At 44.0% G+C, this 26,965-nt stretch overlaps 1 protein-coding gene across 4 annotated transcripts in view; it reads left to right on the top strand.

Annotated features, from left to right (window-relative positions):
• CUX2 (cut like homeobox 2) overlaps positions 1-26,965 on the top strand; it is a 661,979-nt gene that overhangs the window by 494,431 nt on the left and 140,583 nt on the right. For all 4 annotated transcript variants that reach the window (XM_069214853.1, XM_069214854.1, XM_069214855.1 and 1 more), the window contains 2 exons: positions 23,987-24,127; positions 26,118-26,244. In XM_069214853.1, the coding sequence (XP_069070954.1) occupies positions 23,987-24,127; positions 26,118-26,244 (268 nt within the window). The remainder of the gene's footprint in view (positions 1-23,986; positions 24,128-26,117; positions 26,245-26,965) is intronic.

Genomic DNA, 26,965 nt, shown 5'->3' with positions numbered 1-26,965 from the left:
GCCGGGACAGGAGGAGTGCTCTGGAATGGTCAGGCGCAGACCTTGAAGCTATTAAAGAGAAACTCTTTTGTAGAGTTCTTTCCTATACTCAAACCTCTATCCAGGCAGAGACCCCTCAAACTTTTATAGTTTAAACTCTCATATGTTGCATTAACAGTTTTGGGAGTGGGCTCTACAACAGACATGATAGTATAGGTTTAAGGATAGTGAGAAAGAAAAAAGTTTTAGAACTTTAGAAAGCACAGAAAAAACTTTTCAAACTTTGGGAAAACTTTTAGAAGTTTTCAAAAACTTTTCAGAACTATGTTAAAAGTTATAGAATAGAAAAGTAAACTTTTTTGGCTAAGTTGACATATACTGAACTATTTAGTATATGATTCTCTTATGAAAATACCAAATGACAAAGTGGTAAAGAAGTTGCAAGTACATATCCCACCGCTGCCACCAATGTAGGAGGCTGGCCTGGCTTATAGTGGGTACATTGTGGTACTTACACCCTGTGCCAGGTCCAGTTATCCCTTATAAGTAGAATAGAGGTGTTTCTAGCAGCTTAGGCTGATAGAAGGTAGCTATGGCAAAGCAGCTTAGGCTGAACTAGGAGACATACAAAGCTCCTACTCTACCACTTATATCATATAGCACAATATCATAAGAAAACACAATACTCAGAGTTACTAAAAATAAAGATACTTTATTTTTATGACAATATGCCAGAAGTATCTCAGTGAGTACCCTCAGTTAGAAGGTAAGTAATATACACAAGTCATATGTGCACAAACCCAAAACAGGTAAGTAATAGTAAGAAAAGTAATGCAAACAGTGTAGAATTACAATAGGATGCAATAGGTGAACATAGGTCTAGGGGCAACACAAACCATATACTCCAGAAGTGGAATGCGAATCACGAATGGACCCCAGACCTATAGGAGCTTGTAGAGGGTCACTGGGACTGTAAGAAAACAGTCAGGGTGTCTGAAAAGTAGGAGTAAAGTACCCCTACTACCACAATAGGACACAATAGTCGTGATAGGGGGATTCTGCAAGAACCACAAACACCAGCAAAGCACTGAAGAAGGATTCCTGGACCTGAGGACATGCAAGGCAAGGGGACCAAGTCCAAGAGTCACAATAGTGTCCAGGGGGGGCAGGAGCCCAGGAAACCCTGGATGAAGGTGCAAGAAGGCTGTCTCCGGATGGAAGAAGCCTAGGATTCTGCAACAACGAAGAGAGCTAGGAATTTCTCCTTTGGATGGAAGATGTCCCACGGCGTGCTGAAGGTTGCAGAAGTGTTTCCACGCAGAAATACCGCGAACAAGCCTTGCTAGCTGCAAGGGTCACGGTAGAGGTTTTTGGGTGCTCTTGGGGACCAGGAAGGACCAGGATGTCGCCCCTTGGAGGAGGAGACAGAGGGGGCGCTCAGCAACTCAGAGAGCCCCCACAGAAGCAGGCAGCGTCCGCAGAAGTACCGTAGCAGGCACTTAGAAGATTTGTGAACCGGAGCTGGCTCAGAGTCACAAAAGAGGGTCCCACGACGTTGGAGTCCAACTCAGAGGGTTGAGCACTGCAGGACGGAGTGCTGGGGACCCAGGCTAGGCTGTGCACAAAGGAATCCTTGGAGAAGTGCACAGAAGCCGGAGCAGCTGCAAATCACACAGTACACAGGTTTGCAGTCTAGTGTGGGGAGGCAAGGACTTACCTCCACCCAACTTGGACTGAAGGATCACTGGACTGTGGGAGTCTCTTGGATATAGTTCCTGTGTTCCAGGGAGCACGCTCGTCAGGATGAGAGGTGACCCAAAGGACCGGTGATGCAGTCTTTTGGTGCCTGCATTAGCAGGGGTAAGATTCCGTCGACCCACTGGAGATTTCTTCTTGGCTTCCAGTGCAGGGTGAAGGCAGACAGCCCCCAGAGCATGCACCACCAGGAAACAGTGGAGAAAGCCAGCAGGATGAGGCACTACAATGTTGCTGGTAGTCGTCTTGCTACTTTGTTGCGGTTTTACAGGCTTCCTGGAGCAGTCAGCGGTCGATCCTTGGCAGAAGTCGAAGAGGGAAGTGCAGAGGAACTCTGGTGAGCTCTTGCATTCGTTATCTGAAGAATACCCCAGAGGAGAGACCCTAAATAGCCAGAAAAAGGAGGTTTGGCTACCAAGAAATGAGGATTGGCTACCAAGAAAGGTAAGAGCCTATCAGAGGGGGTCACTGACGTCACCTGCTGGCACTGGACACTCAGAGCAGTCCACTGTGCCCCCACCACCTCTGTTTTCAGGATGGTAGAGGTCTGGGATACACTGGTGGAGCTCTGGGCACCTCCCCTGGGAGGTACTGGTCAGGGGAGTGGTCATTCCCTTTCCTTTGTCCAGTTTCACACCAGAGCAGGGCTGGGGGATCTCTGAACCGTGTAGACTGACTTATACAGAGATGGGCACCATTTGTGCCCATCAAAGCATTTCCAGAGGCTGGGGGAGGCTACTCTTCCCCAGCCCTTTACACCTATTTCCAAAGGGAGAGGGTGTAACACTCTCTCTCAGAGGAAATCCTTTGTTCTGCCTTCCTGGGCCGGGGCTGCCCAGACCCCAGGAGCGCAGAATCCTGTCTGAGAGGTTGGCAGCAGCTGCAGTGGAAACCCCGGAAAGGCAGTTTGGCAGTACCTGGGTTCTGTGCTAGAGACCCGGGGGATCATGGAATTGTCACCCCAATACCAGAATGGTATTGGGGTGACAATTCCATGATCTTAGACATGTTACATGCCATGTTCGGAGTTACCATTGTGACGCTATACATAGGTAGTGACCTATGTATAGTGCACGCGTGTAATGGTGTCGCCGCACTCATAAAGTTTGGGGAATTTGCCCTGAACGATGTGGGGGCACCTCGGCTAGTGCCAGGGTGCCCACACACTAAGTAACTTGGCACCCAACCTTCACTAAGTGAGGGTTAGACATATAGGTGACTTATAAGTTACTTATGTGCAGCGAAAAATGGCTGTGAAATAATGTGGACGTTATTTCACTCAGGCTGCAGTGGCAGGCCTGTGTAAGAATTGCCTGAGCTCCCTATGGGTGGCAAAAGAAATGCTGCAGCCCATAGGGATCTCCTGGAACCCCAATACCCTGGGTACCTCACTACCAAATACAAGGGAATTATATGGGTGTACCAGTGTGCCAATGATAATTGGGAAATTTAGTCACTAGGCTCCAGTGACAAATGTATAAAGCAGAGAGACCATAAACACTGATGTTCTGGTTAGCGGAGCCTCAGTGATACAGTTAGGCACCACAGAGGGAACACATACAGGGCACATACTATGAGCACTGGGGTCCTTCCTAGCAGGATCCCAGTGATGCAAGGGCTAAAACAAACATACATACAGTGAAATTGGGGGTAACATGCCAGGCAAGATGGTACTTTCCTACACAAGTGCACTGGAGCCCACATGATATGGAGAGAGTTAGAACGTACCTGGCTTCTACTCAAGCGTCTGGAGCTAGATAGTGGAGAATATGCCATGGCGCGTCTCAAACATAAATTCTATTTCAGTAGTAATCGATATATAGCTGCATGCTCGCACATAGGTTACACAGCAAGATCCACGTGGGACTGTGCATGCAACCTGCACTCGCACAGCAGAGGAAGCCCGATCAGCAGTGGGGATAGCCTCTGCATTTCGGAATTCCTACGATTCCCTCTATGCAATCGCCAAACAGCCCCAGGAATTATCTTTGAGATGTCTTGCTCACCACCCTACCCACAGTGGAAGCTTTAGCACTCGCTCAACTTATTCGTATCGAGGAGGCGATATTAGCCATGGCCCGAAAGAAAGCAATGAAGGCTCTGGGGTCAGATGGCTATGGTGCACAATTCTATAAGGCCTTCTGCCACAAATTGGCTCCCTTACTTACCAGGGTATTCAGTTCTTTTGCGGATTCTGGGTCACTTACAAATTCCACACTGGAGGCACTCATTACACTGTCTCCGTAACCTGGCAAGGACCCAGCAAGTTGCAGGTCGAATAGACCTATTTCTCTTTTAGACATAGATGGCAAGCTCTTTGCTGGCATATTAGTACATCGTCTTAGCTCCCTGATGTCCAGCTTGATTGACCTGGACCAGGTATGCTTTATTCCCGCGCGCCAATGCAGCGATAACGCCAGCTATCTGCTGCACCTCATAGATAAAGCCTGTCGGTCCCAAAAGGAGGCTCTGCTCCTGTCCATTGACGTGGAATAGACTATTAACCATGTCCACTGGCCCTACTTCTTCAAAGTGCTCCGGAAATTCAGCTTCATGAGCGTTTTTGTAAATGGATAGGCAGTATCTACACCACCCAAGGACTTTGGTCAGGGTCAATGGCAGAAAGTCGCTACCTTTTCCCATCCTGTGAATGGATAGGCAGGATCTACAGCACCCCGAGGGATTTGGTCAGTGGCAGTTAGTCGCTACCTTTTCCCATTCAGAGGGGCAAAAGTCAGGGCTGTCCTTTACCCCCCTCCTTTTCACCCTGTATATGGAGCCGATGGCTCAATGTATGAGGGACATCTTGCACATTCCGGGGGATTCCCTTCAGCAGGGTCACCACTTGATAAGCCTCTATTTAGAGGGTTTCATCTTAACCACAACAGACCCAGAGAAGTCACTCCTGGCTTTGGTGGAGGAGCTTGGCGCTTTCGGAGAGGTCTTGGGTTTCAAAGTAAACATGCAAAAATTGCAGATCTTGAACCTCGCCATTAATTCAGCACTCAAAGCGACCCTCCGTTCCCTCTTTCCCTTCGAGTGGACAGCAGAGTCCATTCCAGATCTGGGCATTGAGCTGGTTCGTTCAGCTGCCAGCCGACTTCTGTGAACTATGCTGCCTTAATCTCACAGACCCATAGGGACTTGGAGTCGTGGGGCTGCCTTCGCCTCGCCTGGCAAGGTCACTGCAGGCAAGATGACTGTGCTAACCTGTATCCTCTATCTGTTTTATACTCTGAACCTGACTCCACCTTTGCCCGCGATTCGTACTCTTCAAGGGATGGTCAACAAGTTTATTTGGGATGATAAAAAAAACCCTGTTTAAGCAGATACTTGATGTATAAACCGAAAGGGGAGGGTGGGATGACAGACCCCCATCTGCTCCGATGTTACCAGACTGCTCAGCTCTGTTTTATAGTGGAGTGGAACCACCCGCTTTTGGAGAAACACTAGACGTTCATGGATCAAGCAGTTGCCGGTTCACACATATGGTAGGAGGTCTGGCTTCCCCGAAAACATAGTGCTTGGGGCTTTTGCTCCTCCCCTGTAACTAGCTCCACAGTACAAGTCTGGGATTCAGAAGCTATCAAAGTAGGCCTCAAGACATTCCCTTCCTCCATTACCCCAATTTTAGCCAACCCTGACTTCTGGCCGGGACAACAGCCTGAACAGTTTTGCCCATGGAGAGATGTGGGGTGCAAACGTGTGGGCTACCTCTTTGACTCTGTTGGAATGAACCCTTTCGATCACCTCAAGTATGATTGTTCCGTCCAATGCTCTGACCGGGTTAACTATCTTCAATTGCACCACTGGGTCACGGGGCCTGAGACGAAACAGGGCATGGGATGACCACTGACCCCTTTCGAAAGATGAGTGCTTCTTAAGAGTGATGACAGGCACCTCAAATCGGGACTGTATACTTTACTGAATCAGGGCTACCCGGCACCTAAATCCAAAGGGCCGCTCCAGAGGGAGGCGGAACTGGGTAGATCCCTCTCTGCTAAAGAGTGGGAGGGGGTTTTTAACAGGGCTCACCACTCTGGGCACAACATGTCTAACACTGAAACTGCATTCGAGATTCTCTCTTATAGGTACTTGTCCCCGGTACGACTGCAGCGGTGAAAGCAGGGTGGCTCCTAGGAATGCTGGCAGGGGTGTGGAGGAACAGGGACACTACTACATCTTCTCTGGCATTGCCCCAAGCTTAAGCGCTATTGTGATCTGGTCCTTCAAGATATTGATAGTGCTTTCAACACCTCACTCCCAAGATTACCTGCCTACACCATTCTAGGCCTATCCAATCACTTGACCTATCCTCTTCAGTCTCTTCTGGGGAGGCAAATGGCCTTGGCCCTGGGGGCAGCACACCAAACCATATTCTCTTTATGGGATACAGACAAAACACATGAGCACATCTCCTGGCTACACATATTATGGTACATCTTGGGAATGGAGAAGTTATCCCTTGCAGCAGACATAGACCACACACGATATGCTGACGTGTGCCCCTTTTATTAAGTTACTGTCCTCTGAGTTTTGGGAGACGACTTGCCCGGTTCAATTGAGGGTACTATGCCTGATTCCTGAAGCGCCCACTCCAGCTACTTAGGGGGTCCTGCTTCCCCATCTTGTGCGTGCAACCAACATACTACTCAACACATGCTTCACAAGACAGACTTCCCAGCCATGGTTAGCTCGAAGCCTGGGGGTGGGGTGGGTGAGTTCTGGGGTTTTTGTTCTGTTGTTTGTTATGTTTTCCTTTCAGACTGCCTCTCTGACCCCGCCGGCCTCCGGGTTGTAGGCGTATGCTGTGGATATAGTGATAGTAGGGTCCTTCTCTTTTTCACAGCTGGCACCTGGGGGTTGTACGCATTATGCTGTGTAAGGGCGACATGGCAATTATACCAATAAACAGAATTGTTCCTCAGAAATTCAGGCGTAGCATGGGAATAATGCGGTACCCCTAAACATTTTCATATGTTAACATTTGCGTTTATATTTTTTTCTACATTTTTATACCACGGTATGGGTGAAGTGTATTTTCTGTTTAAGTAGTTTGGTAATTTTCAGTAATTACCGCACTACTCTGTGCACTTTTATGTGCATATTTGAATATATGGAAAATTGAAGAAATTCTTTAATACACTATATTAATAAAATATGGTGTCTTACAGCGTATTTCCATTTTTTTCAAACACAATACTCCCGCAAAACTCTGTCTTTTTAAACACATATATAAGCTTAATTTTTTCTCTCTATCTATTACTACTTTACTAAAGTGGCCTTTAACTTTTTTAAGGGCAATCATATCCAATCAACTAATGGCTTGTCTTCAGTGTATACCTCGGGAGTGCCGCGGTACTACAGCGGCCACAGATATAACTAAGTTAAAAACCCTTAAAACGTATAGAATACTTACCCTACTTACCTGCTGCACCCTGTAGAATCATCTGCGCACCATACTGTATGATCCTCCCAAATTTTGTAAAAAGCAGGCAGACAATTATCGTGCTATGCAAAATACAACATCTATGTAAAATGCATTGGATTTTATGCCGTTTTTAGACCCCTCTTTTTTCTTTGCACCACCCTTGACAAAACGCTGTAAAACTTTCAGGACTTTAAGAATGAAACAGGGGTACCAGGTCTGCAAAATTTTGCGGTTGTTTAGGGATACAAATCCAAAAAATCCTATCTCTGGTCTCCCTCATTATCACTACGGCGTGGATACCTCTCCTGCATTACAAGCATTGAATAAATAGCCATATGTAGGCCATTTGAGGAAGTACGCCATGTAGAAAGAAACAAACCCACCGTCTTGCCCCCCTTTGACACAATTATTATAAAAAAATGTAATCACACAAATGCGTCATATAGAATCTGTGGTCTATCAGTGAAGCATCTATTTTGGAACCACAAGTCCTTCTTTAAAATTCCTTTTCATGTTGTTAGCCCTACCTCTGACCCTGTGGGACAGAGAACCTGATTAATATCCTTTATATTTAAAATATTGGTAAGATTACTTGTAATAAAATAGAGGAGGAAGAGGGATATTGGTATAACAACCCACGGTGCATCCTCACTAACAAATAGATACTACATTATCTACTGTAGACATAGTGGAGGCAAGGGCCCACAGTTGCTGGTAGCAGTTATTCTTCTAACAAGAGTAATGAAAAAAGCCTTTCAAAATGACCCTGAGACTGTCATGCTTCTTCCGGGGGATCACTCCATGGCTCGAGGGCATTGAAACCAGAGCTAGCTTCTTATACTGTTTCAAGTGTTTCAAGTATCTCCAGTGGCTGAGTTGTTACTTGATGTGGCACTGCTCCTAGCTCTGAGATCCTAATGCTATACTGCATTAACTGCCTCACCATGAAGGAGAACAAGAGGGACAAAAATTAAAGTGAAATTGCCTTTCAGTGGACTAACAATTATGTCTTACTGTAGGCAAGATTAAAAGACAGGAAACATAACTGCAAAACTTCACATGTTGCAAGTTATCATGATTCTGCCAAAATTAAAGCCCACGGAGGGTCTGCACACCAAGTACCCACCTAACCGCTGCAGTCATGGATCAGGTTGGCATTTGGTTTGCAGTGAGGTCTCTGTGCTCTTTTGCCAACTCTATCACTTGGATCTTGGGTGTGTCTTCGTTTTCAGCAAGATTGATAGGTACCCACTGGTTTACTTCACACACAATAGGTTACATGCATCCTTTAACCACCTTCCCATAGCCGGGCACCACAATGAGTTTAGGTTGCTGTTTGGTAGTGTATGCAAAGTGATCACCATCTGATCACCATCTCATGAATGCCACAAAGACTCAATGGAATTTCAGCAAACATGATTAGATAAGAGTCGAAGCTTACATATTCTTGCCCTGTACCAATTAAACATCTTCTTAAACAAAAAGTATTGATTAGTGCACATATTAACAACATATAGAAGTTTTTGAATAGTGCAAAACATTGTGCCATTATCAAATCAAATAGTTTTAGCATGAACATTTCTAACAGCATAAGTCTGAAACTCAAACTTGATGTTGCCTTAGTGTTAGATAAGCTATTACTCTGCTTGTGTATCAATATTCAATGAGCTTATTTAGATCAACATGATCTAAAGTATCTAGCAGAAGGTTTTTCTTTTGGTTTATAGTGATTGTTGCACCACCGAGTCATTCAATCAAAAGAACAGGGGGCCAGACGTATCAAAGGATTTTGCATTCACAAACGGTGCGAACCGCAAAATCCCACTGTTTGCAAATGCAAAATCGCCTTTCATGATTTATGAAAGGAATTCACAGTGCAATTTTAAGGAATCACAAAAATAGCAATACCTTAAAATTGGGACTCCGATTAGGGAATCGCAATTTGCAAGTCCCTAAATAGGAAATCGCAAACAGGGAATACCTATTTGCAATTACCTATTCACATGTATTATGCATTTCCTAAATGCAAATTTGGCATTTAGGAAATGCAATTACCACAAACTCAAGGTTGGTGGTAAGCATGTGCAATTTTAAAAAATCCATTACAAACGCATTTTTTTAAATGACATGTAGCGCACACATGCCCCTTTGGGCATGTGTGCGCTTTACATGTCCACAAATATTTTTTTGGGGTGCATCAAAGGGGGGCCTTAGGCGGCCAGCACCCTGGGGTTTGCATTACCTAATTTGCAAATTCCTGACAGGAATTCGCAAATTAGCTAATGCAAAACCATTCACACCTATGGGCCTACAGGCCCATAAGGATGAATGGAGTCCCATTCCCTAATTGCGATTTGGTAATAGCGATTGCGACTTTTAAGAAATCGCTATTACTGAGTCACAATTTTCATACATCCCATTTTGCATTTCTTAAATAGCGATTTCTTAAAAATCACTATTTAGGAAATTCAAACCGGGATGATGATACGTCAGGCCCAGAGTCACTTTATTACTTAGTCTTCAGTTTAAATATGTGGTTTGCTCACAGCTAGCAGAGGTCCAACATTAAGGGCCTCATTTTGAGTCTGCCACCCCCAGACTCTTTAGGACGGAAAACCGACACTGTGGTTTTCCGCCCTCTGGCCCAATTATGAGTTTTCCGCTGGCCCAGCAGATAACTCACCACAACATTGACGCCGGCTCATAATCAAGCTGGTGGCAATATTGCAGTGTGTCGGGTGCGACAGCACCCATTGTGCTTTTCACTGCCCTGTCCATGGGGGCCCCTGCACTGCCCATGCCAAGTGCAAGGGCAGTGCAGGGGCCCCCGGCACCCTGTCTTCGCCAGCCTTTGCATGGCGGCAGGACCACCATGCAAAAGCCGGCAGAGAGGGGACTCGTAATCCCAAGGGCAGCGCTGCTTGCAATGCTGCCCTGGTGGATTTAGCCCGCCGGCACCGCCAGGCTGTCGACTGGCTGCAACCTGGTGGTGCCGGTGGTCAGACCGTGGCGGCTCCGCCACGGTCGTAATGTAGAGGCCAGACTGCTGCGATGGCGGCGGTCTGACCTTGACAACGGCCCTGGCGGTCTCATAACCGCCAGGGTCGTAATGAAGGCTTAAATGTTGTGACAGGAGGTAATACTTGGCTTCCGGCCGAAGGTCATAGGCAAGTAATTGCTACATTCTCGTTATTACTTTTCTGCTTGCAAGTAGATGTTGGCGCCAGTCTCAGACTGGTTGATTGCAATTGAAGACTACTATCCCACCACACTGAGTCTGGTGATAAACCACCAGGTGCGCTATCTCCTTTGCAGAGATTATCTCACTTTGCCTTGCCAGTCAGACTATGCTGAGCAGTGAGAAAGTTCCTCTGAGATCCTGGAAGCAGGTGGGAGGAGCTGCTCTTGGCAGCATTGGCACACCACGTGGTACAAATGATCTACCTGGCAGAAGGGCTTCCACATAGATTTAAGTTTTGGAATCGCCATGGATGACCCGCTACCATCACACCCAAAACTTGGAGTTGGTTCCTCGCAGATGGAAAGGCTTTGTGTTTGTCATCTACTCATATTAATGGTAATGTAAATCGGTATACTCTGTGCGGTAAGCCATAAGGCTGAAGCTCCCTCTACAGGTCAGGCAGGTTTTTTGTCTGGTATCCCATCTTTCCCTAACAGAATTTACAAACACGAGGGAAATGGTTACCCCAAGGTTGAGGGTGTGGATAACTCCCAAGTATGGGAATTTTCGGAATAACATCTTGGAATTTGTGTTTTTTCTCCACTGATTTCCAATTGTTTTTTTCTGCACTGATTTCCAATTGTATTTCACCAAGGAGTTTCCAGGTCTTATAGTAAAATGCTCCCTATCTGCAGTGTTACAGCACATCTTGTAATCTTAGGGGCCTAATGCCTAAGTAATGTACATACATGACCTTTTCATTTGTTACTGTCCCCGCACCCGTATGCTTATACTTGACTTACTCAAACACTGACATATTATAGAGGGTTCATGGGCCTTAATTTTTAAAATTGTCTTGACAGAAGATTAGACAACTTTTAAAGTACCTAGAAGCCGGGCTTTACTGACTTTTTAAAAATAATGACAATTATATTATCTTCTGAAAATGGCCTGTGAGTCCTTACATTCTAAAACTAGTGTCTGTGGGCTTCAATGACTTATATATTTGCTTACATTGTCTCTCGGAGAAAGAGCATCCTCCTTTATTACTCTCCTGTTTGAAGCATTACTCCCCCCACTCCTCCCCCACCACATTGCCAGAGCAGTCACTCAGCCATATGCTGAGCACGGTACAAACAATAGGGTCAGTCGCTGTGTCAGCTCAGAAGCATACCAGCTGCAACACAAAATGCTCAGCCATTCTATTAATCAGAAACAGAAAAGCTATGGAGATGTATACATTTCAGAGGCATTTCGATCCGCGGATCGAGTAATTTGTTAAGTGACTCTTAAATAGACTTTTCATCATGCTGTGCAGACCCCATTTGATACACACATATTACAAAATTGTTTGATAACTTTTATAATCTGCTCCTTTACAATCGGGTATAGAATACACATATATATCTCAAACTTATTACATGAGCCTAAATGCGCATTGAAGACAGTAAGAAGCAGGACAATGAGAAAAGATCCTCCACTAAGGTGAGACAGAAGAATAGAAACATGTTAGCGGCGGGGACATACAGCGATTATACAATTTTAAGGAATAACATGCTGGAAACTGCACTGATTCCTTTAGGTTTTGGCTGCTTTTGACACTCATTCACGGAAGGCCCATCCTAATTCAGTACTTTGAAATTATGAGTTTATCAATCAATAATAAATAAAAATTGCCCTATGGTCAGTTGTGGCTCGCGGGGGGGAAAGAGTGCGGTTGCTGGAGGTGGGAGTGAATAATAATTTTTAAAAACTTACCTTCCTCGCCGTCCCTCTCCTTGGTCCTCACAGCACGCACAGACTCCCAACCTGCCCTGTGGTCAGTCCTAACGTCGCTTTCATGCTGCTGACAGCGTGAAAGCGGCATTACAATTGGCTGTTGTGCCCTGGCTTGGCGCTCCGAGGCCTCTGGGAGCCTCTGGCTGCTGTCTCCACCTGCCAACACAGTGCCAGGTTGGAGAGAACCCAGTGTGCATGTGTGTTTGGCCAGTCCCCACAGTCTCCAACTCCTATACTAATGTCACACAAAGGTGGGGCAAACCCGTGATCCACACACACTAACTAGGAAATCACAAACCTCAGAAACCCTTCTTCTCTACTTTCATTCCAACAACCTTCGTTTATGGATGGAAAGGCCTCACTCACATTGTTGTGGCATGCGTCATCCTCAGCCAGTCTGCCCAGGTTAAGATGATACCAAGCCCCCGGTCTTAAACTTAACCTGAAAAAAATCTTTGTGAAAAGGGATCTGAGAATAAAGTGTGCGCTGGTAAATGTAGGGAGGCAGATCTTAATTCCATAAAACTGCCTTGGTGCATACAGTGCATACCTTGGCTGTCTCCATTATTAATAGGGTCACTCAGATTAGGATTAAAAACAATTGTTCCTTATTCAGGAACAACCACAGTGGTTGTCTTGAATTGATAAGGACTCACTAACCCCCATGTCCACTAATGTCAACATGTTTTGGCTGTTTATAAGGATACCCCCGGAAGACAATCTGTGCCTCTTTTGCTCTGGTCTTTCAGCTTTGCAGCATCCACCTCAACCAATGCAGTAGTGAGTACTAGCAGTGAAACTTTCAGTAATGGCCAACTGATAGTCAAGGAAGGTCATCAGTCTTCATGTTGTGGCCTGATAATAGACAATATACGCATTGTATGTTGTCAGCTGGATCAGGAGTTTTTGTGACTTCACATTACATGGTTAGCGTACCTAGTGATTATTAGACACTCCTTCCATATAATTGTTGTAATCAAGTGCTTTTGGACCTCTACCAACAGATCCTAAACTGTGACTGGAAAGGTACTCTCATTGTAAAGTGTAGTGACCACATATACTTTCAGCGTATTTGGGAATTTGACAGCAAGTAGTTTGCTGCAATACAGCGCAACGGCTCTGGCCTTTGGTAGTTTTTTACCAACAAGCTCCTGAAGGAGTTCTTTACAGTGCTTTCAGACTGTACCACAAGTCAGAGTGCCAGCTTTGTGCAGCTTCCTGAATAGTTGGACTTGTGTAGAAATTATACACACTAAGACAATAAACTTCATGAAGTGGTGTTACCCCAACAGTACCAGTTGACCATTAGGACTGCACGGTTAGTTTATGCACTATTTTTGTGTTGTGGGAAAGGCCCAGAAATGTTTTTTGAACTATCCAAGTGAAGTTAGAGTTCACAGCTGTGCCCCAGAGTGCCTCATCCCTCCCCCCAGAAACTGTTAGACACAAACTTGTTTGATGCACAATTTCCTCAAGGAGGTCCTCGCCTAGAAAAAGAAGGAAGAAGTCAATAGGCAAAAATTGCAGCATTGACTTTACATCCACCATCTGCAGTAAATGGGGGAATTTAAGGCTGAACTTTATTTCAGATTGGGCTACCCTGCCACTGTCTTTCAGCTTCCCAGATTGTGCTTGCAAACGGGACTATCATGGGCATGATCTTCAAATTCACTCGAAGACAAGTCATGATCGATTAAGCTACACAACTGAAAAATGACTTTCCAGATTCTGGTGCATGACCTCCTCCCTCAGATGTTCTCTTCGTATCAGAATTACTTCAGAGATCTCCTCCCTTATTTGAATTAGGGCCACAACAGCAGTCATCAAATGAGGCACCATCTAAAACGTTCCTTAATAAATGCTATGCCCTAGGTAGAAATGCAGACGTACTCAGTTTGAGAGTGAAATGAGCTGCAAGTGAGAGTGCAGTGCTGTGCAAGTGAGAGCATAGTAATTGGAAAGAATTGGCTCAATAAGAAAAAAAGAACTTATCTGTCTCCATGCTATGAAGGAAAACGTTCTGCAAACCACCTAAAAGAGAATTAAAAAATACTTTAACTTGCAACACAAGCAATAAGGCAAAGCATATATTGCAATAGTTATCTCTGGTAGTGAAAGGAACTACTTTGTGTGAGGATGTATTCCTTGTGAAAAAACGCAACATATGGCAATGTGTCAGCAATTGAGCATTTATTGTATCATTCACCTTTTAATTCAACTCCGCACAGTATACATTCTATGGTAATGGATGAACCCACTTAAATCGGCTTCCCCGTTGAGGTTCCTGGGCCTTCGTCAGGGCAAATTCAACAAAAGGTCCCTACAGTCTGTGAAGCAGGCCTGAGTAATGCAAAATGGTAAGAGTAGGTCTTGCCTGTTACCTAATTGTTGTCAGTGCACCTAAAGGGAAAAAAACAAAAATTATAATCATATGTCCAATACATGGAATAAAAGAGAATAAAAAAGGTTTAAAACACTGTTTGTAGTGTGAATCACTCAGAACCCACACAATGGATAACAGCCACGGTTCACTTCTACATGGAATATTAACTCAGTGTTCTACTATTGTGTCATTTGCATTTTGCCTTTTCCCACCACAGCACAGGGCAATGTGTAAACCCACTTCTGCTATTGATCTGTTATTGTGCCACTCACATTTTACATCCACTTATCACAACATACATCATGGACAGTAGGTGATCCCACTTCAGAAGGTGATTTCCTTTCCAGCAATGCCAGCTTCAGACTTGAGGGTGAAGCAGTCCCACTCAGATGTGTTGTGTGCAGTGCTCACCCACCTTCTCCTGCTGTCTGGTGAGATGTTTGTCATCCAAGCTGCTGTCACTGATGGGCAGAGAGAGGTGAAGTTTGCATAAGTAACACATCAGCAAAGCCCTTAGTGCAAGCACCAGAAGGTCTCCCGCATCTCCATCTGTGGATGACACACTGACATCCTCCACACTGTGGCGATTGTACAGTGGATTTCAATGGACCATCGACTGCACTGTAGAGGTTAAAGACTTGTGAGAAATTATATGAAGTCCAGTATATGATACGCAGCATGCAGCAGTGATGCTTCATTAGAGTGGCTTGCCAGACTTTTGTTTCCTTAATTCTACTGGAGAATAGCCAAGCTTTAGCTGGAAGTATGATGTCCAGATCACTGCTTCTATTTACCCTTAATAACGTGTCCTTGGGAAAGTACTAAAGCAGAAGACATAGAGGAGGCCCTCAGTGTACTAGTACCAACAGTCAGTAAATCCAAAATGACTTACTGTTTATCTAAAAGTCTTGAAAACTTCAAACTATGTGAACAAATCGTGCATTTTTTTTAGGAAAGTGAAAAAGGAGAAACTAGACCACACAACAGTTCATTGCTCCTCAATGGCCTTCAGCTCATTGCCATCCAGAATATCACTTAAAACTGTCCAGTGTCAAAGAGATCACCTATGCATCGGATTCAGTATGGCTCTTAGGCAAATATATAATTCAGTACTCTTTTTTTAAGGCACCTAATGAGCAAAACGTCTTCCATTGAAAAATCCAGCTGTAAAATGCTACATTCATGGAACTAAGATGTGTTGTGGTTGTAAAGGAAACACTAATATTATATCTAATCAAACGCACAACACGTCCTCTTGATATTGCTGGTAATGATAATAGTTGTCATTCAGTATACATTGTTCCCCAATGACAGCAATCTCAACTAAGTACTATAATATGTTAGTACTGTCTGAATTACTCCTGCTTTGCAGCTAAGCATCCATCATAGCACCGTTGACAGGCTATACTTCATACATTCAACATGCACCACTAAGAAACATAAATACTCATCATGACACAGTAGATAGAACACTGCTCACACATTTCCAAAATAGCACCAGTATGCAACACAATTGTCCTCCATGTGGCACCCTGGTGCATGATTCTCATGCAACAGTTAGAACATCCAATAATGCACACTGATCGAGCACTGCACAGATATGCCATATTTTTGGATATCATTTTTCTAGCTACATCAATTCTGAGAAGAACCTTCACCAGAACCTTCACCAGATCACAATGAACAGAACTTACATCCAACATAACCCAGATTTGCCATTTGCTGATTATTATGTTATTCAAGAGCACTACAGGAGGACTAATCTATTACAGGAAACAACCTCATTGAATAGAGCAACCACTACGTCATGAATTTAACACTCAACCTCCCAATGGCAAGGTAGCCATATATTGTCTCAAAATACAACAATATTTACTAGATGCTTGAAGATTTTCAACATCAACTCCTTCAAAGCAAAACTCATTACTCCCCTTCCATTATACTGGGTGATTTCTATTATGCACTTGTACCAGTAGTTAAGAAGGGTTTTCAATACACTGGTCCCTGTCAAAACAACAGTTTTGCGCACAGATACATAAGGCAGGTTGGTTCTTCTTGGATGTTAGTCTTCAAAAAAACTCAATCAGGTGTCCCAAAAGACAATAGAAGAAAAAGTAAAAGCTCAGTAACAAAAAGTGCCTCCAAAAGGCAGTCCAAATTTTAAAGTGCCATCATCAAACATAGCCAAGAACTCTCCCTACTCTCAAAGCATTGTGGATCCTACTTAACTAAGTAACTATTTAAAGAAATGTAAGACACTTCAGGAACTCACTGATGCCTCAGTGAAACAATTCACTGAAAAAGTTGGTAAGTTTGAAGTTCTTTTATCCTCTCAAAAACAATCAGAAAATATCTCAAACTGCCATATTGGGCTGGGCTCGACCACACAGCCTAAACACTGCTCCTTTAACCTGTAACAGGAAACCAACGATTTAACCAAATAACATAAATATGACACATAGCATAACTTAGCACTGAACATCTTCAAAGCCATCCTCCTACAGGCCTCTGCTGCCAAACTGGTAAGATTGAGCTTCAACTCCTCCCCATCATCTGGAGAGTTGCTAAGTGATCAGAACATATCTTATATCAGACTGGTCCTAGAAAAGCAGGGACTTGACTAGGTTGACCAGCAAGCTGTAGACCAAATTATTAATGGCCCATTCCTAGATAAATTCAATGAAAAGGCAGCTTTCTCCCAGATCTCAAGCTATACTGAACAAATTACAGTATAGTCCGATAGACAATATTTAGACCTGGAAGAAGCACTAGTCTCCATTTGGGATATTTCCATGATCTCCATTGATGCTACTCCTTCTTGACTTGTCCTCAGCATCTGACACTGTAGACATTAACTACTATTCCAAAAACCATGACAGAGAGATATGGGGCACAGGTCTAAACTGAATAAAATTGTACGTTCATGACAGAACCCTACTTGTCATGCTGCTTCCGACCAGCTGTTCACCTTACAACAGTCAGGTAGTTATTCAACAGGGTTTAACTCACCCTCTCTTGATTACTGTGCACTTCACCTCTTCTCGGTATTGTATGCTTATTCAAGCTCCTCTGCTTCAACTATGTTGACAACTCTCAAATAGTCTTCAAGTTGAAAAGACCACCAAGGCCATCTAGAATTCAGATAAGCAAAAAAGACATGGTATTTCAAAAAATCAGGTCTTAAGTGAGTAATGCTCAGACTACAACCCAATTAGCTCGTATACTCAACATGCAAGTCTATCCCCCACATTCCCTTTGCTTACTATCTGTAAGATCCTACTACATGCTCTCACAGTAAGGCTTGAGCACAATCCCTGAGCCTCAATCATGACAGAAAAACACAACACTGATAGATAATTCAAATCACTCAACACCCTTCTCACATGATCAGTACCAGTGTTGTAGGAGGCCGTAACTACTCGATCAACTCTAAAGCGCTTTAGAGTCTTCAAAAAAGTAGTACAACACTAATGAACTGTACATGGCGTAAAGTACTGCCCATCACTGACTGCCTTAGATACAATCCTCTGCTAGGCAATAGGAATGCCTTCCGATCTAAGAAGTGCTTAAGTGGTTTTGTTTAGTGCTTCAGTGTTGCCCATCAAATCAGGCAATCTGTAAAGGACATCGGCTACTTAGAAAGAGTGTCCCAGCTCTAGTAATAGTGCCACAAAATACTCGGACCACAGGGTGCACCTCTCAGAAAGCCAGGTAGAAAAGCCAGGTCTTCACTCCTTTTCTATAAAGGATTTCAGATCTAATCCTATGCAAATGGATTAGAAGATGGGTCCAGATGCGAGATTTAAGATAGTAAGCAATGCCTCACCCCACTTTCTGTGTCTAATCTTTGGAACTTGTAAAAAAAGCTGCAAAAGATGAGTGCAGTGGTCTAATTGGTGAGTAATGTTGTAATTTCACAGAGGGTAGCGAGGGCCCAAGTCATAGTAAGCTCTGTGAACCATAACTGGAGCCTTGAATTGAATTCTCTTATTCACTGGCAGCCAGTGCAGTAGCTTCAGATGAAGGGATATAGACTCCTGTCGAGGAACACCTTGGAGAAGCCTAGCTGCTGCATTTTGCACAACTTTCAATTGTTTAAGCAGGTAGTCTGGAAGACCTATGTACAGAATGTTGGCATAATCAGTGTGTGACGTAATTACCACATGAATCACCCCTTTTTGAGCCAGCGTAGGAAGCAGCCGCACATTTTATTTCAGTGAATGAAGTAGCACAAGGTATGAGCTGACAATAGCTGTGATCTGAGCATGCATAGATGAATTGGAGTCAATCTTGACCCCCTAAATTACAGGCAAAGGTAGGGAGGGAGGGTGAGTTTCAGCCCACTCTGACCAGTAATCCTTGGAGGAGGGGACCCGAACAACAGGATTTCTGTATTTCCTGTGTTGCAATGTAGGTTACAGGCCCACACCCTTTTAAACACAACTGCCAGGCAATCCTTAAAGACTGCCTGTGCTTCTGGGGAGTCCTTGTCGATAGAGAGAAGGAGTTGTGTGTCATCAGCCTATGATACAATCCTGACTCCAAAAGATTTGACTAATGGAGCCAGGGGAGCCAGGTACACATTACAAAGTGTGGGGCTCAAAGCCGAGCATTGGGGCACACAAAATCTCAGTGTTTTTAAATGCGACAAGTGAGGTACCATCCAAACTGCTTGACTGCAGTTCTTCAAAGAGGGGACCAGGCACACCGAGAATGGACCAACAACAACACAAATGTCCTCTAGGTGTTGAGGCAAAATAGTGTGAGATACCGTGTCAAAAGCCACCACCGACAAGTGCAGCCAAACTAAGCACCTGATTTAGATGTTGGCGGTAACGGGTCTGCCGCCAATCTTTTGATGGTGGTCCGACGGCCCTATTTAGATGTTGGCGGTCCCATAGACTTTAACCCACCTGAGTCCCACTGACATTGCCAAAGATTCCCAAACCCCACGACGGTGCCAGAGGAAAGAGTGGCTGAGGGTGGGGCTCCAGCCACACTTATCGCTGAGCAGATTTGGATGTGCCTTACCGCCAAGCAAAAGGTGGCAGTCTGACTTGGTGGATAGTGGGAAAAAGGGTTAAAAAAAACCCACCTTTTCTCTCGATTCCACTCCCGTTTTTGACTGGACAGGCCCCTCCTTCACTGCTGTCACTATACCCCCAGAGAAAAAAAGAACCCCCCTGACACTGGACATGAAGGTATGGAACCTGCATTGGCTGTGTACCTAGGGGGGTCAATGCACATGAGCTTGGGAGCACTGCAGACATATACATGTCACAGTACTTTTTGAAAATGTATGTGGCATACATATGTGGGGGACACAAGTGGGTCAGACACAGGAGACACACTGGTACACAACACATATCGCACACATACACAGCTGTCATTATGGTGCCAGTATTCATTGCCAAATGTGTGCAGTCACCAAAGTGGAGGGGCAATTACACTTGTCAACGGTGTCCATGTGTGCACATAGCAAGGGGATCGATACCTGTCATGTTGTGCATTGAGTTGTGTGTGTGACTTATTACGTTCATGTGTGTGTGCGATGCGATTTGCTGGTTGAGGTGGAGGGAGATGTAGTGGGTGATTTGGTTGTATAAGTATGTGTGCCACGTGCATATAGGCACCATCTTGATTGGGTCCATTACTTCTGCCAGTGCTGTTTCCGTGCTATGGTGAGGTCTTAAACCAGATTGCGACACATGCAATAGAGAGTGCTAGTCCAGGTAGCCAGAAAGCTGAGAGTTGATTAATTTTTCAAGTATCTTGGCTACAGCAGGAAGGAGAGAGTTAGGCGTAAAATTAGCCAACTGTGTTCGATCACAGATGACTTTTTTGGCAGAGGAATTAACCTAGCCAACAAAGCGGAAGCTTGACTGATTGGATCAATAGATTGAACAAGCGGTTAAAAGTGGGGTTGATCAGCTTGACCAGAGCCGGCAAGATCCGCAGGGGACTGAGATCATCTTGTCAACCCTACTTACAAGTCAGAATAGCTTGTCTGGATTTCGCCATAGAGATCTGTGATTCCCTGAGATTTTCCTCCACCAGACTACTAATATTAATTGTGGTAATCTCTATGTTGCTAGGAGTCGAGTTCAGGTCCAAGTTAGGCACAATTCTAGTAATCTTGTCCTCGAAAGAATTTGATAGATCTTGGCATAGTGTGGCAGTGTGGTAATAGGCTGATCAATCAACAGTGTTTGAATGTAGTAACTGACCGTATTATTAATCTGTGGTACTGCTTTAATTTCTGCCTATAATTCTACTTGTCCTCCAAATGGTAGTCACCCCTCCAGTGCCATTCCTGGATTTGACACCGTTTTCTCATAGCAGCTAGTTCAGGGGATGAACGACGGCAACCGTCTCAATTGTCCACAGCCCCTTTGTGGAGCCACTTCATTTGCCATTCCTACAAGCGACTGGCTGGCGGCTAGAGGGTCCCCCTCAATATCCCCACTCCGTGCTGGCAGCGTATCGCTAGCAGAGATCCCATCTCCAGTACTTAAGCCTTCACCCAGCCTCAATAATACTTGTAAATGTAAATTAGCACTTGTATAGCGCACTACTCACCCGTTAGGGTCTCAAGGCGCTGTACTCATACCGCTATGGAACCCCTCCTGGCTTTTCCCTGTGAGGCGCCCACTCCTGAGCACCCCCAGGGTGAAGCCAGGCATCCAAGCGCTGTTGGGGCCGTTGTGGAGATTAAGCAAGCTATTGCCCAGAGTTGCAGAGTGGGACCCATGAATTAGATTAGGCACCGAGGCGAGAATTATCTGGTCAAGGGGAATTGAGCCCAAGACCTGCCGAAGCGGGACTTGAACCCTGGTCTTGAGCCAGAGCTCTGCTTCAGGGTCTGCCTCTAACCATTGAGCCACACTTCTCCACTGGGACTGGTCTCTCCTTTTGAAATAAACAAGGTAGTAATCAGACCAGAGATTGGGCAGAACGTTTTGGACTTCCACATCTCCATTCGAGAAAATAAGATGCAGAATATGGCCTGCCTGATGGGTGGGGCAGTTTACAAATTGTTTTAGTTCGAAAAATGTACGTTTTTCAAGTAAGGCACTTGTTTGAGCCCCTGTGGCGCTATTGATATGAAGATTTAAGTCACCCAGGAGAATGAAGTGTAAGTACTAAACTAAGTAGCTAGCAGTTGCATCATCCAAGGTGTTAAGAAAATCACCTGGGAAGCCCAGGGCCGGTAAACCAGAACCCCTCCCACCAAAGATTTCAGCGAGGTACAAATACAGAACCCTAAGGTCTCTGCGCCTTAAAGGTTGGGAAGTGAAAAGGTAGCGAGTTGAAAAGAATTTCTGAACACAGTGGCTAGACCACCACCTCTACTGCCCACTCTGTCCACTGGGGCAATCAAAGAATTGGCTGGAAGCGATAAAGCAATATCAGGAGTTGAAGTATTGCTTGTCCAGGTCTCTGTTAAAATAATAGATCACTCTCATCCTCACTCAGTAATCAAAGCTATTTATCACCTTTTTGTGTAGGGATCTGACGTTCAGCAAGGTTGCCCGAATAGAAGAGCATGCTCCGCCTGAACCTCCCCCCCCCCCCAACACACCCCCCCCCCGTCCCTGGGGGACCTACATTGCTGGCTCACGTCCTGACCTTGCCACTGCATGCTTCACCCACAACAAATGGGTACCGCACTCACCGCAAACCTCATGCAGTGCATCTCAATCAACATGTCGCCTGCTTTCACGTGGCCAGGAAGATCTCAGTCTCAATAGCTCCTCTGCAGAGTAGGCAGCACTTCAATTAATGTGAGAGATGGATTGGGCAGCGAGGCTGGCGCTGGACACCGGCCGGACGCGGACGGGCGTAGGCGGGCTTGCCCTGTGCGCACCAGGAGCACATCCGTGCTGCCTTTCTGTTTTTATAGGGAGTGTGCATCTCCTTCCGCACAACAAATACCAGCAAACATGCACTCACAACTCAATGAATGTGAGGCATTGGCCTAGGAGAGGGATAGACCTAAACACATTACTGATAGGGCATTGTCAGAAAGCTCCTGTCAGCAACTGAATCTTCAAAACCAGGCTTGAAGGCCATCCAGACGCTTATTGCACTGTGAAGCCGACCCCAGATTGCATATACCTAAGTGCATGCCACTTTTGCATACTTACCTGTAATATTTTTCTAAAATGTAGGATGTAAACTATGGCTGTCATGAATTACCGGTTTTTGTACTGATAGTGGATAATATATATTCCCACTTTTACAGTGCTTCTAATCATCGTGCAGGATCATTCATTGTGTTATAGTTGGCGCGGAAAGAAATATTTTCATTAATTTCAGTTCAACATTGTGTTCAAGATTACTTCAAAATGATCCCATCCAGATCTTGAATACGTTGCTGTAAATGTATTTTAGATGATGTTGTGTTTATTTTACATGAAGCAGATACTGTTAAACTTCTTATATTTTCAAGAGATTGAAAGGCTATCAGATTTGGAATTCTATTTTGCTCAGTCGAATGTTTGAATTGCTTGTCGAGACAGGGAAACAAATCATATTGTACACACTGCGACCTTTGTGTTGTTAAATAAACTAGTTGGCGTGAATGATTCCTCCAGCTGGAGTTCCTGTAATTCTGATTTTCTTAATGTATTCTTGACATTCTGTATTATTTTCATACAATTTTAAGTCTTCAATGTGACACTTAAATTCTACTTTAGTTAAAGCTCTTTGGCAATCCTCTGTCAAAATGTATTGACTTGTTCTTCATATTTTTTCTTATGTGGTTTTTCCCCTTATGCTAATATTTAATTACAGTTCTTGATTTTAATTTTTTCCAACTAAGGGGCAGCATGGTGTTGTGTCTTGTGTATTCAGATGCAAACTATGTTTTAAAGTAATTCTGGAACGTAATAGCAACTGAGCATTAAGACATCAATCCATAATTAAATGCACATATTTTTTTAAACACGAATTATAACATTTTCAGTGGTAACATGGAACATGGCATGCCTACGTCAATAGTTCACTTCTCATGACAGTGAAATATATTTTCATAACTGTCAGAAATCTAAGGCAACGCTTGTTTGCACAAATATCAATTATGATGAAGAGAGATAGCTTTTGTGAAATAGCAATGGGCATCTGAATTCTTCTTTTGATTGATTACACAAACAACAAAGTTTGCTGTTTTAAGCCCTCTTAACTCTTTTCTGGTTGTGGTGAAACAGTACAACTAGCTTTTCCCCTTGTGAAAGTGCAGTTCCAGTTACTAGTGGTTACTGGATCTAAAGCTTTCTTGCCACCCATGCTGTCACAGACTGGTCACTTGCTGACATAACTTGCAAGTGGGCCCTTGATAATGCTTGTTGCAGGTGTAAGATGTTCGCCTAATATTAGCAAACACGTTCAAGGTCTGCAGGCTGCCCCTGCATTGTAAGGACATCCTTTTGGAACAGCCTGTCAGAATAAATGAGAACTGGATTTGTTTCCCCTACAGACCCCGTTCCTCTGCTAGAAGCCGCCCGAGGTTTAGAGAACAGGTTGCAGCAGCTCCAGTGCATTGATCCTGAGAACAAGACCGTCAAAGAACTTAGCAAGCACTGGCGGAAGCACTCAGAGCTCCTCCTGAGCATCAAAGGTATGTCGGTCTTCTTCATAGTCCATAGTTGTGGCCCTTCACCAGGGCAACATCTTCCTTCACATCCCCTGTTCATCAAGAAACGGAGAAACACCTGAAGCATGCACATGAATCTAAGCAACAGTAAATTGAGTTATATAAGAAAGAAAGCAAGACCCGAAAAATTGTTTGTTCAGCCCAGAATGGTGCATTGTTGATTTGCATTCTGTAATGTGTAAGACAGATCAGAACGAACTGCGTACTATTGAGAGCCTCGAGGACATGTTTACGAATTACTTACATATTTACTATATCTGGGACATATTTACTAATTACTGATTTATTTACTGTATCTGGGACATATTTACTAATTACTGATTTATTAACTATATCTGGGACATATTTACTTATTACTGACCTATTTGCTATATCTGGGACATATTTACTAATTAATTCCCAGCTTTAACTGCAATTTCCTCTTCAAATAATACTTAAAAGGTAGAAACGTGTTGTTCCCTGCACAGATTCCCTGATGCCTGATGTTAAAAGTAGCAGTATCACTAAACCTGTGAAGAAAAAGATTTAATTTTTCTTAGAACAGCGGGACATCTATAAAATATTGTTCATTGGACTCAGAGGATAATCTTGTTTAATGAGGATATCGAAGAGATTGCTGTAGTCATGAAAGGGACATAAAGTTGTGCAGGTAGTACAACTTGGGAATCCGTCATCTGACCTGTATTTTATATTAGCACACTTTGTCGCGAAATAATACAAAACTAATTCTAAAAATGTGTAAACTGTATAAAGCTCACTGGGGATGCCACAGTGAGATTCCTTCATCATTGTAGGGTGAAACCTAAACTGTGGCCAACCGACAAGGCCAAGAATGTGAAAAAAATACATTGTCACTACATGTCATCATGACCATTGAGATTCCAGTGCTGGGCTTCTCACTTACAGATCATTGCTATATGGTGAATTTGTCATACCAGTTAAATGGAAGGAGGATAATGCTTATGCTCAGGAATAGAACGTGTCATCGATGACTGAAGTGAGACATCGACCTTCACTTGGTGGGTTATACTTTGAAGCAAACATCAATACTTAGGTTATGACTATGTTCCCTATCTTACATTGGCATCTTTATTGCTAACTTACCCCGAAGCATCAGAGAACATCATTTTGTCAACCAAAATAAACAGAAGGCTGAGATTTTAACTAATGAAAGACAATCAAATGAGAGCAAAATGTTCCCTCTGTTTTTTACAGCTTATGTTTTCAATCTCTAGAAATTCACGCCAAAATAAGTTGCTGATCACACAGGGCGAAACATATGGTGGCTCCCTTAAACTATTGGAAAATGTAACATCAAGCATTGGACCAGAAAGTGTAGAAAAGAAGAATAAACCTCATCTAAAAAGTCATTGAAGGCCTTGTGCTCTTTAACAGCCAAGTGTTAACTTCTCCTACATGCTTTCTGCTTATATTTGTGTTCATGAATCTGGAAAACCTTCTGCTTACGCACATCCATGCACACAACAGCAAAACCATTTACAAAATGCCTACTTACCTCAGAATCATTGTTTCTCATGAGCCCGTTATGAAAGAAGGAATGTTTGTAATTATTCCTATAAATAATGGGCATTGTTTATGCGTTGGCAGATAATAAGTATTAAAAGACCATTCTTTGTCTCCTAAGAAGCTCAGACCCCACAGTATTTTGCAAACATTGCAGACCCTTGTTGTCAGACAAGGCTTTGAAGGAGGCTGCTAACAGCTGCGTCTCAGGCTCCAAGCTACCACTTTCGGCGACTTTGGGCTGAACTTGAAATTTCACGTCCAGCTGTGATTTTCTAACGCCGCTGGTGGTGAAACCTGCAGAAAGTATTAACTCTCTTCCATAACTTCTGAAAATCGATTTTTCACCCTGGCGACTGATGCTTAGCGTTGGAAGACGCCGTTGGTTTTCTTCCGGTCGTGCTGTTCATGTGAATTTTTACACCTACAGAGCAGAGAGAGGGAACGTCTCCAGCTGGGATCACAGTGTCAGAGGAGGCCCGCGTCACCACCATTAACAGCAAAGCACTTTTAGCAGAAACCCTGCCGCAGAGACATGCCGCAGCAGAACAAGAAAAGTACGTGAGTAGTGTACACGCTTTTGATTTTTTTTTTTTTTGGTGACAAATCCAATTTGAATTTCTTGCTCAGGCAGTACTTAAATTGTAAAAGAATAAGTGTCAACCCCAGTTCTTTAAATCGAAAAATAAAAAATAAAAGTTCAGGTACTTAATATTCAGAGTACCAGTACCTGTTTGCTCCTGCCGGTACTCTCCCATTAAATGTCTTTCAGCAGTGCTGAAAAGTGCAGGTACTCACTCTCTCAAATTAAAGGAGTGCAGGTACTCAGTACCGGATAGTACCTGCACTTTAAAAGCACTGCCAGGGACCCCAAGTTGTGCCCAGAGGCCTGCAGCCGGCGCTGTTGAATGCCGGGTGCTGCATATGAAGGCCCCACCACCAGCACTCTCTGCCCCTGTATTTCTCTGTTCTTCGTTATTTTCATCCCTTTTTTAATAGATTGTGGCTGACTTTTTCCAGATGTGCTATTGCCCGATTACTGCCATGAACATTTCCCAATTTATGAGCAGAGCCCCCAGTCACATAAAGGGTCATGGTGTAGAAATAGCCAGCTGTCCCACTTGCGGGTCAGAAGTACACGAGTCCGATTTCACAACCAGTGTCCTGTCTGTAGAGCAGCAATGTGTGTGAAAGATGAGCAGAGTAATAAGAGTTATATAATTGCTTAATATAGAAATACCTAATGATCATATATTTATTCAGTATATGAACAAATTA

Source organism: Pleurodeles waltl, chromosome 11, assembly GCF_031143425.1.
Source record: "Pleurodeles waltl isolate 20211129_DDA chromosome 11, aPleWal1.hap1.20221129, whole genome shotgun sequence".
NCBI classification, from domain to species: Eukaryota; Metazoa; Chordata; class Amphibia; order Caudata; family Salamandridae; genus Pleurodeles; species Pleurodeles waltl.
Note: the sequence above shows the minus strand (reverse complement) of the source record. Positions and strands in the feature narration are given on the sequence as shown.